Source organism: Zalophus californianus, chromosome 9 (genome assembly GCF_009762305.2).
Source record: "Zalophus californianus isolate mZalCal1 chromosome 9, mZalCal1.pri.v2, whole genome shotgun sequence".
Lineage (NCBI taxonomy): Eukaryota > Metazoa > Chordata > Mammalia > Carnivora > Otariidae > Zalophus > Zalophus californianus.
The window spans coordinates 10,147,397-10,159,894 of NC_045603.1; the positions used below are offsets into that span (position 1 = coordinate 10,147,397).

At 54.1% G+C, this 12,498-nt stretch overlaps 1 protein-coding gene across 3 annotated transcripts in view; it reads left to right on the plus strand.

Annotated features, from left to right (window-relative positions):
• The window catches only part of TMEM184B (transmembrane protein 184B), a 47,372-nt gene that overhangs the window by 16,178 nt on the left and 18,696 nt on the right, over window positions 1–12,498 (plus strand). For all 3 annotated transcript variants that reach the window (XM_027594165.2, XM_027594168.2, XM_027594166.2), the window contains exons 2-3: window positions 7,160–7,408; window positions 8,918–9,083. In XM_027594165.2, the coding sequence (XP_027449966.1) occupies window positions 7,217–7,408; window positions 8,918–9,083 (358 nt within the window). In that variant the 5' untranslated portion in view covers window positions 7,160–7,216. The remainder of the gene's footprint in view (window positions 1–7,159; window positions 7,409–8,917; window positions 9,084–12,498) is intronic.

Here is a 12,498-nt window from a genome sequence, read left to right on the forward strand (position 1 = left end):
CCTGCCCAGTCACAGCCGGGTGGCAGCCCCGGGATTCCAGCAGTTTCCCTGACTCAGGGCCTGGGACAAAGTACGGACTGTGGCCTGGCTTCTTCACAGCCTTCAGGTTGGCGTGCAAGTGACGACCCAGGTGTGGAGCCGCCTGGCCGGCAGGTGGGCCACTGGGAAGGAGGCGGGACCAGGCCTTGACTGCTGTGTGTCTGCCTCAGCCTCGGATGGAGGGAGCAGACCCGACACCGGGGGAGGCACAAGGACAGAGGCACAGAGGCCTCAGAGGGAAGAGGGAGCCCTCTCGGCCACTGGCTGCATCCCTAGCAGTAAAAAAACTTTTTGGGCGTGTACCCCCAATACCTGCATGTTGCTATATACAGGTATTACCTTACTGTTCGACCACGTAGATCATAAAACCTAAGCCAAAAATAGGAATCAAAGGATGAGCTAAAGATGTAATACTTAATTTTTTTTTTTTTAATTTTATTTTGGTGGTGGTACAAAAGCCTGCTTTCATATGCTTGATTATTTTTGGAAAGTGTGCTTTCATGCTCTATGAGCGAGCAGTTGGATGGTCTGGCTCTGTGTTCAGTCTGCCTAGCTATCTGGTTTTAATGGCTGCCCTCTCTGAGAAAGATCCCTTCCTGAGACACATAGCTGCACACGGAGGAAACGCATCACTGGCTTTCTTACTAAATTGGGTTACTCATTTTTCCATCCTGTCCACTGCATATGCGGAGGATTTGTTGAAATTTGGCTAGTACATTTCCATCCTTCCTCATGCCAATCAGATGTTTTTGTCAACTAAATGGAAGGTATTTTATTTTAAAGTTCTTAACACATGAGTCCAAAACCCACTCAAATGCTTTGGAAATTTTTGAGCAGATTAGAAAATTCTGTTACGTAGGTTTTCAGGAGTTCAGACATGAGAGTTTTTGTAAGTTACAGACTTATATTGTTTTTGGTAACAAAATCCTGTGACAGTAGAAACATTTCCCACATTTCCGAATATACTTTTCCAGAATGCTTTGCCGGCCTCGGTGTCTTCTAAAAGAGCAGTTCTTTTCTCATTTGTTGTGATAACACGCCTTTCCCATGAAGGGACATACTAAACACGCTTAGAGGTGTTTCAAAAACTTAACTGGGAAGCTAGTATTCATAGAAAAACATGGACAAATACGGAAGTTTTTTTTTATGAAAGAAAGATGTGTTGAACTAAGTTGTTAGCTTTGACAGGTCTTTCCGACTGCTTTTCTAGAAGATAACCAGTAGATCTCTGAAACAGACCGTTTCCTGAGTCACTGCCCATCTCATTACAAATTTTGTGGAAAATTCTGTTCTGTCTAAAGCTTTTTACTAAGGAAAATTTCAAACATACAGAAGTAGAGCAAATAATAGGACGGATTTCTGCCTGTAGTCACTCAGCTTCAGCAGCAGGGAATGTCCTATAGTCTTGCTGCCTGTCCCTCTCCCCCTTTTAAAAGAACGCATCCCAGAAGTCATGTTATTTTTCACCCTTAAATAATTCAGTATGCATCTCTATTTGATAAGGACTTAAAAAAAAAACAAACTTGTTTTGGGCCACCTGTGTGATTCAGTCAGTTAAGCTTCTGACTTTGGCTCAGGTCATGATCTTCAGGGTCTTGGGCTCGAGCCCGAGGTGGGCTCCTTGCTCAGCAGGGAGTCTGCTTGTCCCTTTTCCTTTACCCTCCCCCACCCCTGCTCATGCTCTCTCTTAAATAAATAAAATCTTTAAAAAAAAAAAACTTGTTTTATTTTGAAATAGTTATAGGTTCACAGGAAGTTGCAAAAATAGTCCTCCAAGTCCCATGTGCCCTGTTCTCAGTGGTGACATCTCGAATTGCTATAGGGCCATGATCAAAACCAGAAGTGGACATTAGTACAGTACTATTAACTAGACTGCAGACCTTATTCAGTTTTCACTGTTCTTGGGTGGGAGGGCTCTGTACAGTTTTATCACCTGTAGACTCATGTAGCCACCACCATCAAGATACAAGGGAGCTCGTCACCTGGATGGAAGTCCCCGTGCTGCTGTCTGTGCACACCCTTTCCTTGTTCTCCTCTGCCAACCACCAATCTGTTCTGCATCTTTATGGATTTGCCATTTTGAGAATGTTATATATAAATAGAACCAAACAGTGTGTGACCTTTTGCAATTGGTTATTCTCACTAAATGGAATGCCCTTGAGCTCCGTCCAGATTTCTGCCTGTATCAATAGTTTGTTGCTTTTTATTGCTGAGTAGTAGTCCATGATCTGGACGTACTAGAGTTTAACCTTTTGCCTGTTGAAGGACATGTTGATCGTTTCCAGGTTTTGGCAATTACAAGTACAGCTGCTGTGAACATAAGTGTATAGGGTTTTGTGTGAGCATATGTTTTCATTTCTGTAGGATAAACGTCTAAGAGTGATTACTGGGTTGTATGGTAAATGGTGTGTTAGTTTTGTAAGAAAGTACCAAACTGTTTTCCAGAGTGGCTCTACCATTTTATATTCCTACCAGGAATGAACGCAGGAGCCAGTTTCCCTGCACCTTTTGCCAGCTTTTGATGTTGTCTCTTATTTTGTATTAATATGTATATAGTGATGTCTTGTGGTTTTAGTTTGCATTTCCCTAATTGCTAGCAATGTTGAACTGCTGTTTATGTGTTTATTGTCCATGTATCCTCCTTGAGTGGAATGTCCATTCATGTCTTTTGCCCATTTTCTAATTGTATTATCTTTCTACTGTTGAGCTTGAGCATTCTTGCTGTATTCTAGATGCTCGCCATTTGTTAGGTATGTGTCTTCTAAAAGTTTATAGTCTTGCATTTTACATTTAAATCTGTGATCCATTTAGAATTAATTTTTGTATATGGTGTCAAGGTATAGGTTTAGGTTCATTCTTTTTTGCCTCTGGATGTGCAGGTGTTCCAGGCCTGTTTATCGAAAAGATGATTCTTCCTCCCTTGAGAGGGACGTTTATATACCCGCTATGCCATGATCACGCCTATTGAAACTGACAAGAATTCCTGTGTGTTATCTATCTCAAAGATGTCTTTTCATCTTTGGTTTGTTAGCATCAGGACCCAACAAAGTGCACATGTTGCGTTTAGTTATGTCTCTGGAGTCTTTATTCTGTAACAGCCCCTCAAGCACCTTTGTTTATAAGCCGCTGATTTGTTGGTGAAACTAGATCATTTGTCCTTATGGACTGTCCCGTAGTCTAGGTTCGGCTGCTGCGTCCTCATGATATCATTTAGTCTGTCCCACTACCCTCAGTATTTCCTGGCTACCGGTAGTAGCTCTGGAGGCTCGTTTTGATCCCATTTCACTTTTGGGCAAGAGTCCTTCTTAGGTGGTGCCATGTGCATCCCATCAGGAGGCTGGAAACTTCTCGCAGCCCCATGTTGGTGATGTTGATCTTGACTGTGCGTTCAGAGTTGGACTTGCCCAGACTGCCTGCTAGCTAGGGGTTTTATCATATCGATATCTATGTCCAGTATTTGTATTAGGAGTTGCAAAAGGATCATTCTTATTCTATCATTTTATTTTATTATTCTGTCTATTCATTAACAGGACTTCTGTAAAGTAGAACACACCCTCAGCCATTCTGTAGTTACCCTGAAGTATTATAGATGGGGAAACTGAGGTTCTTAGAGATGAAGTCACTTGTCCAAGCTCGCAAATGGTGGGGTCTGGCAGGAATCCTGTTGGGTGGCCTCAAAGCTGAAGCTTGGTTATGCTACTTAAACACCCTGCCCCAAAGTCCCTGCCACTTTGAAGCCTTCCCTGACCTTCCCCCCAGCCTTGGCCAAGGCCGTTGATGCCGCCCAAGTGTGAGAGGGCAGGACCCCAGTGTCCATCCCCCGCCCCCAGCACACACGCTGTGAACAGTCGGCAGGGTCCAGCATTGTGTGCTGCCCTGGGCCCGGGGAGCAAGGCGAGCCCCCGGGATCGACAGCCTCGGAGATGCTGTCCTCACCTGCTGTTCTTTCATGCCAGGGGCCATGCGTCCATGAGTCAGAATGTTGCTTCACGTATTTTAGGGGGGTATTATGAAAATCCTCGAATCATTTGGTGTTACCTGGGGGGTGGTAAAACCAATCTCCACATCATTTTCCTCATCTCTCAGATGCAGTTAATATTACTTAGTTCAAAGTTGCTGTGTAAAAAAAACCACGAGATGATGCTTGGGAAAACTGTGTGCAAGCCAGGGGCGCTGCCCGGAGTCAGGTAAAGAGCTGGTAAACCCGGAAGCCTGGCGAGCACTGTCAGGCCGGAGGGCCCTTCCAGCATCGGCTGCCCCTCCCTGCAGAGGACCTCCCTCCCCTTTCTGCAACGAGGGTCTCCCTCGGGCCTGCTAGGACCTGCTAGGATGGGACTGGCTCTTGGAAGGAGGCTCTGGAGCGGGAGGGGCCGCTCGCACGGGACTGACAATGTGTTTATAGGACCTGAGTTCGAGTCCCATCCCTGATTTCGGGGCAAGTTACCCACCCTCTCTGATGGCTCTCTTGCCCGTAAGCTACTTGACCTACATCGGGAAAATGCGCGAGAACTCTGCATGCCAGTGTCTCTCTGGGCTTGGCGGGGAGGGGTGGCGCTGGAGTGGCAGTGAGCAGAGCCCTAGGAAGAAGCCAGGCCTCTAGCCTTCACTCAGCTTCCACAGCCGAGGAGCCTCCTGGGCGCAGGTCCCCTCCCCGTGGGCAGGGTCAGCTCAGCAGCGCCCCTGGGCCAGGCCTCCCAACACTGCCTTCAGTGGCGAACAAAACAGCCTTTGACACACCGGCCTGCCTGTGCTTGGAAGCTGGAGATTTAGGAGGATTTGTACTTCCTCTAGGCACCCCCCCCCCCCCAATTGCCTGTGTTTATTCATTTAATTTGGGATGATAGACAAAGATGATGATTTACAACCCAAATCTTCTTTTTTAAAGAAGTATTTCTGGCACTGGTTTCCAATTTTGCTACCATCCTTACAGGAGCTATTCTTAGACTTGTCACTGGTTCTTTCTCAGAGCTCGCCACCAGTCTTTATATAGACGCCTTCTCCAGTTTTGAGTTTCTTTATATAGATGCCTTCTCCACTTTGGATTTTAAATCTAGATTCATCTCTTGGTCAGTGTGTTAGAGATCACTTATTTTCACAGGAAGATAGAAATGCAAAGGGCTCTCCTAGGGTCAAAACTTACAGCTAAGAGCAGATGTGCAGATGGGGACAGGGGATGCTGGAGACGTGAGAGGGGGGCCGGGGGCAAAGCCAGGAGCCTGGGGACACAGTAGGCAAAGAGTCTCTTAATCCAGGGTCAGGCTGTGGGCCTGGGTGTACCCCAGAAGCCAGTACATTCTGGCTGAGAATATCATCTGGGGCTTGGAAGGGACCGTGAGAGGTCATCTGGCCTGACCTCGGGCTCAGGCTGAGATGGTCAGGTTTGGAGGCTTGGCTGTTCTCTGGGTCAGGCTGGCAGAGACCCTCCAGGGCCCAACAGAGCTGTGTGGGGACACACGGCTGGTTGGTGGTGGAGCTGGGACCTGGGCTGCAGCCAGAGCACCCTCCCCAGTGTCCACACTCTCTGCCTCACAGTCAGCGGATCCTCTGGTCACCCTGCAGCTTAGTCTCCCAGAGCCTCTGCCGAAGGGTGACCGGGTGGCGCTGACCAGCCCGTTGGTAGCTGGCACAACTGCAAGGGACACCTCTCAGGGCCGTGGGGCTTGGATGGCCTTGGGCACAGCAGTGACCAGCCTCCCAGGAGTCGCTTTACTACTTTACTACTTTGACAGCAGCCCTTCCTAGGGGGCATCTGGGTTCATTTTTAATGTGAAATTGTTCATTTGTTAACCATGGCTCTTGAAGTTGCCATTGGGAAAAGCAGTGGACAGAGAGCCCGCGTGGGGCCGCTGGATGGGACCCTAGGACCCTAGAAGGCCAGGCTGTGTCCCACCCGCTCCCATTGTTATTTTCCCACCCAGAATCTCTGTATGCCAGTTTCCTCATCTCTGTGTGCTTCTCTGTGAAATACCTCTAATTTTTTAAGCTTGGTGCCGGGGATTGAAAGACAGAAATGCGGTCTTGCCTCAGAGAGCGGACAGCCTCCGGTGGATGAACACACGAGGGACAAGGGACAGAGCCACCCGTCACATAGAAGCACAGCGGCGTGTGATGTGGATAGAAGTCTCTGCTTGGGGGAAACGTAGGGGGCAGGCTTTTAGGAAGAGGGATACAGAAAACAATTAAAAGAGCAATTTGAAGGCACACAAGGTGGGCCACAGAGTCTCCAAAACAGCACAGATGGATGATGAAGAACGGGGGCCGGCCCTCAGGGAAGTTGGGGAGAAACGGGAAAGAAAAGGCACAGCCCTCTGCAGAGAGAAAGTGACAAAGTGGTCTTGCATGATGGGGAAGTGTGGAGATGCGCAGACCCAGCAGGTGTTTGCTGAGCACCTGCTGTGTGAACGGTGCCGTGAGCAGAACGGAGCCCCCGGGCCCTCAGGGAGCTTATGTTCTGGTGAAGGAGGCAGTTGATAAGTATATAAGTAAACGTACACTTTGCCAGAGGGAGGCGGGCGGGAAGGAGCGCTGTGGGGAAAAGCCCCAGAGCCGCGGGGTCGCGAGTGCCGGAGCGGGTGGTCAGGGCAGAGCCTGAGGGAAGTGCAGACTGCAGACGTGAGCTGTGTGGCCGGCAGCCCGTGCAGGGGGCAGAGGCCCGGGGGCAGGAGCAGGCTGGGCGAGGTGGACGAGCCGCAGGAGGTCCGTGCGGTCTGCGTGGAGGCTCCCGGTGGGAATCCTGGAGACGAGAGCCGCGGGGAGCCACCGGGCAGTCTTGTGGGCCATTGCACGGACAGCAGCTTATACTTCGAACGAGCTGGCAGCGACTGGGGAGCTTTGAGCAGAGGGGGGCCCAGTCTGGCAAACGTCCTAGAAGCCTCGCGTGGCTTCCGTGTGGGGACTGGACAGTAGGGGCCAAGGCAGAAGCAGAGAGACCGCTCAGGCGCCTGTTTCACGAATCCAGGGGAGACACGGTAGGGGCTGGGACCATCGTAGTAGCTGCGCCGGGACACATGTGGTCAGAGTCCAGTTACAGTCTGAAGGTGGACGCAGAGGCCCGGAAGATTGTTTGCCACGCTGCCACTCGCCTGGGAAGGAGGCTAACACTGTGGTTTCCTCTCTTTAGGCCAGCTCATCGCTTACCGCAAGGGTTTGTCTCAGGGACCCCTGGCTGCCAGGCACCATGACGGTGAGGGGGGCCGCACTGGCCCCGGATCCAGCGTCGCCTACGACCATGGCAGCGTCGCCCAGCGTGTCTGTGATCCCTGAGGGCAGCCCCACGGCCATGGAGCAGCCCGTGTTCCTGATGACAACCGCCGCGCAGGCCATCTCCGGGTTCTTCGTCTGGACGGCCCTGCTCATCACCTGCCACCAGGTACCCAGGCCAGCCCGGGGCCCTTGGGTCAGAGAGCCACAGAAGGCCCTCTGGAAGGATCCTAAGAGGTTTTCCAGTCCCCACAGAGTATTAGGCCAGGCCAGGCTGTGCTGCGGTAATAACCTGAATCTGGGGGCTCCACCTGGTAGAAGTTGATTCTTCCCCACATCCCAGGCCGACGCAGGTCAGGCCCCGCTGGGTGGCTCCCACGTCCTGCAGCTTCAGGGCATCATCCGTCTGACAGCTAGGAGGAGAAAAGTGGGCGGAAGCCACTCTGGATATTTAACCGCCTCAGTCCAGAAGTGACACTTGCCACTTCTCACTTCCGTGGGGCAGGACAGGTCACGTGTGCAGCCTCAGCTGCACGGGGGCCCTGCAGGAGCACACGGACGTCAGTGACCCCTTTGCAGAGGAAAAAATTGAGACCTAGAGGTGGTGGGGTGCTGGCCCAGTCACGCACAAACTGGTGGCAGAGCCAGGATAGAGGGCGGGTCTCTTGTCCCCCTGTACTCGTGGTCCCAGAGGAGGCAGGCGTGGGCCGGGCCTGCATTGGCTGCCCAAGCAAGAAGGTGTGAAGAAGGGCGGCTGAGCCCATTCGGGTCCCCGTCAGCTCCTCGCCTGCTACCCTGTGTCCCCGTCCCTCCTCGAACCCGCTTGCTTCCGAGGCAGTTGGCTCACAGCAGCTGGGGAGTATTTTGTTCTCTTCCTCCTGAGCCCAGGACTCCGGCGGGGCCGAGTGTGAAGTCACGAGAGCTGGGACAGGACTCTGGCTGCCGGGGCCGAGGAGCGTGGCCAGAGCAGTTGTTGGCATTCGTGTGTGGCTGCTATTGTCCCCCCTCCCCCCCCGGCTTTCTAAACACTGCGCTCCATTCTCCCACCTTCCCGGTGAGGCCGGCCGCTCTGCTGCGTCGGACAGATGAAGAGGGAGACGCGGGATGACGTCACCGTAGCCCCTCTGCCAGGAAGCGCTCTCCCCTTCTGGGAAAGCGAGGGTCCCGTCTGTCCCACACACGGGGTGGACACTGCTGCCCTAAAACCCCAGGGACCAGGCGTCAGGAAGGCCGGGGTGGTGGCGAGGAGACCTGCGTATCCGTTGAGGGCCTCCTCTGTGCCGCTCGCCGAGGTTCCCCAACCGGCTGTGCGCACGGGTCCCTAGGGAGCTTGTCGCAACGCTGGATTCCCCGGCCATTCTTGCCTCGGATCCGTAGAGTCTTGGGCCTGGGCTCGTGGCCCCTGTGTCTGTGATGCCAGCCTGGGCCCCCTGAACGCAGCCTACGAGCTTTCTGCCCGCTCTGGCCTGATGTTCAGAACAGCTTCGTGGTGGGGGTTTCGTCGCCGAGGAGGGGCTGAGGCTCGGGGTTGAGGATCGGCCACAGCACGAGGAAGCGGCAGAGCCGGACAGCGGAGCGCGCCCATCTGTCCCCTCAGCCACGGAGCAGAAGGGTGGCAGGTGGCAGGTGGGCTGCCACGGTCGGGTCCCCGGCTGAGCCTGCCCCCGTCTGCCCCCAGATCTACATGCACCTGCGCTGCTACAGCTGTCCGAACGAGCAGCGCTACATCGTCCGCATTCTCTTCATCGTTCCCATCTACGCCTTCGACTCCTGGCTCAGCCTTCTCTTCTTCACCAACGACCAGTACTACGTGTACTTCGGCACCGTGCGGGACTGCTACGAGGGTGAGGACGGCGCGCGGGCTGGGGCAGGGCGCCGGGAGCCAGAAGGCCTGTGGCCTGGGCTCCTCCAGGGGGGGCTGCCCCACGCTTCTCTACCCACTTCAGGGTTCCCATCGGGGCCCCCACTGACAGGTGACAGCCTGTGTGTAGCACTTGGCCACAGGGCTCCCACGATACCCATAGGGACACCTGCGAGCAGGGACCCTCCCCCTGTGCCTCATTTCTCAGCCTGGCGTCTCTGGTCGGGGTGAGCAGCAAAGAAGTCCGTTTGTAGACAGAAACCCCGGGTACAGATGGGTCAGGGGCTTATCCGGGGCCCGTGGCGAGGCAGTGGCAGGGGTGAGGCTCCCTCTCCACGTGCCTTAATCCTGAGGGCTTTGTCCTGGGAGCAGGCTCTGCTGTGCCACCCAAGAAGGCGACTCCCTGCTTTTTGTGGGCTTCGGGTCCCATGTTTGGTGTGGAGACATCAGCTGCTCTGGTACTGAGCTCCTAGCAGGGGCCCGGTCCTCGGCTGGGCGCTGGGTGGCAAGGAGGAAAGCCAGCCCCCGGCTGCTTGCCTGGCCAGTCACCACAGGACCGGGCAGCTCTCCATGGAGCCCAGCCGCAGACACAGGGAGCAGAGACCTAGAGCCTGAGGCTGCTGGGGTGAGCATCCCAGGCAGCCCGGAGAGCTAATGCACAGGACCCGGGAGGAATCCGGGAGGTAGGGGGAGCTGGGCTGGGGGCTGGCCCCGGCCAGATGAGAAACCGGCGGCTGGAGACAGAATGGCACTGGGAAGGAAGGACAGGGTGTACACGTCCTTGCAGGGTACACGGAGAAACTTAGATTTTCTTTTTTACTGTTGGTGCACAAGAATATGACACAACTGGAAATTGCAGGTTAGAACATCTGTCTGCGGAGGGCGGGTGAAGGAGGGAGAGGCCAGAGCCCTTAAGACAGGTCACAGGCCCACAGTGCCTGGGCCTGCACAGGCCAGCAGGGCTGGGAGGAGGGGTCCTTGAATTCGAGATCCCTGCTCTGACATCCCCCTCCTCCTCTCAAGGTCATGCATTTTCCTGTTTCCTCCCATGTCTGCACTGCTGGCTTCAGGTAGAGTGACCAGATGTCGCGGTTCCCTATGTTGAGGCAGGGCAGCCCCGACCACGACCAGTTGTCATCTTCCCCGACCCCGGGTGGGGGGGGCTTTGCCTCGGGCCCTGGGCTCTGTGGATATTGGGGTGCAGCATGCTCATCCCCACAGAAGCTGGAGCCTCTCTTCCTGTCCCACTTTGAACCCGCGTATCCCTGAGGCCTCGCGGGGCATGGGAAATGCCTTAGGCCTTGGCCAGGAAATGCAGGCGCCCGCCAGAGCGCACTGCCCCCCACGCCCCCCTCCAGCCGCGGGCCTCGCCCTCACCTGCCTCTCCAGCCACACTGTCCTCTTCTCCAGTGGGGCCATCGGGTGTTTCCCCAGGGTCTGGAAAGCTCTTCTTGGCCCGCTCCTTCTCCTTTGTCCTGACTCTGGTGTCTCCTGGGAACGGCTTCTGCTGTCGCTTCTCTCCCGGCACCCTGCGCGCGTCTTCACGGCCTGAGCACGGCGGCAGTGAGCGTGCATGCACAGCATGGTGCCTGCTTTGCTGTCGTCTCCCTGAATGGACTTAGCTCCACGGGCGCAGGGACAGGCAGAGAGCCCATGTCCGCAGAGCCAGGCACCTGCCAGGTGCTCACTCAGTCCGGAATTTCTGAATGAATAGGGACTTTATTACACACCTGCTGCGCGCCGTACATTCTCAGGGGGCCTCATCGACCTCCCAGCTGAGTTCCCTGCTTGGCTCTGCCGGGTGAGAATACTCAGGCCAGGTGGGGACCTGCTCTGGGCGGAACTGGGGCTCTAATGCCTGATGTCCCTGGAGGCAGCAGGGTCCAGGGACACTTCTGGGTTTCTGGGGAGCTGCACACACTAGTGTTGAGAGTCCTTTTCCAATCACATTGCCAATCGCAAATGGGGGCCCAGGAGCAGCCTCTGCCCACTGATTCCCTCAGAAGCACAGAGCTGTTCCCTGCCAAGGGGGATCCTCTCCTGTGTGGTCTCCCTCCTCTGCGGGGCACCGAAGACTGGGGTGCCTGGCACAGTGGGGCACGGTCTCTGTACTATCCTCACTCTGTGCCCCAGAGGCGGCAGCAGATGGTTGGCTGGGTCCCCCCACTCCAGAAGCCTCTTTGTGCAGGCCCTGCCTGTCCCAACCTTCCTCTTGGTCCACTTAGAGGTCCTGGTAAGAAGTCTGCCTCCCTGCTAAGCATGTCTCCTAGCAACACTGTTATCCCCTGGCCTCTCCGCCTCTGCCAGGGAGTTTACAAACAGCACAGCAGCTGCGGGGGAGTTCAGGCTGCCCCAGAGTTCACCAGCTTTTCGTGTCTGAGTTGGTGGGCTTGGCCCTCGCCTTGCCCTTTTCTGCAGCTCTGCTCAGCATCTGGGACCCCCTCCCCTTGTCCTTTCATCTACGGGACCTGCTCCTGCAGAGTTGGGGATGGAGGGGCTTCCCTTAAAATTAAAAGAGAGCCCCCCCTTCATTCCCCTCCCACCCACCCCACCGTTCCTTCTTGGTGTCCCAAGACCCGGGAAGGGCAAAAGGGAAATCAGGAGCCACGCTGTGCTGGAGGACCCCGATGGCAGAGCCGGGCAGCTGGGCTCTCGCTGGGCGCCGCGCAAACATTTGTTTTTCTCTTTGACGAAATTACAACTAAATTTTACTCTTACTCAGGTACTAGTGCACACAGTTGAAACACAAAATCGCCCTAACTCTTCCTCACTCCCAAGTTCATTGTATTTTCAACTCTTTAAACTTTTTTTTTTCCCCTAGAATAACCTAAAAATATGCTTGTACTCTTGGTTCTCGATTTTTCAATTTCAGATAGGGTTCCATAGTGACCTCCAGTTGTAGAAAGCTTTGACTTAGGTATCTTCGCCCCAACCCCACACACACACGCACACACACACACAGACACACACACACACACAGAATTCTCTCTTCATCTTTTCATTGTGACTAGACCACAGTTTTTCTCAATCTGTGTTCAGTGTTTGCATTATCACCTGTCTGTAAATATTGATCAGAGCTGAGCCCTGTAGTGTCCCAGGCTGACATTTCCCTGTGTAACTTTTTATTTTCCTCTGGCTATTGCTTACCTTGCTTTTGGGTTCGCTCTGCTTTCTGTGTATCTGTCATTAATTTATTCCCAAATGCTTTAATTGACTGGAAGAGAGAAACCCTTCTCCGCGCCATCAGACACATGGACGGATCTGTAAGCTCTGGGTCTCCCCCGAGCCCTGGTCTTCCTGCTCTGGTCTGGCTGCTTCCTGGCCTCTTGGTCTTCTCTTCACCATCATCCTGGGACACCTGCTCACTTCTCTTGTGCTGAATCACCTGTTCCCTGGAT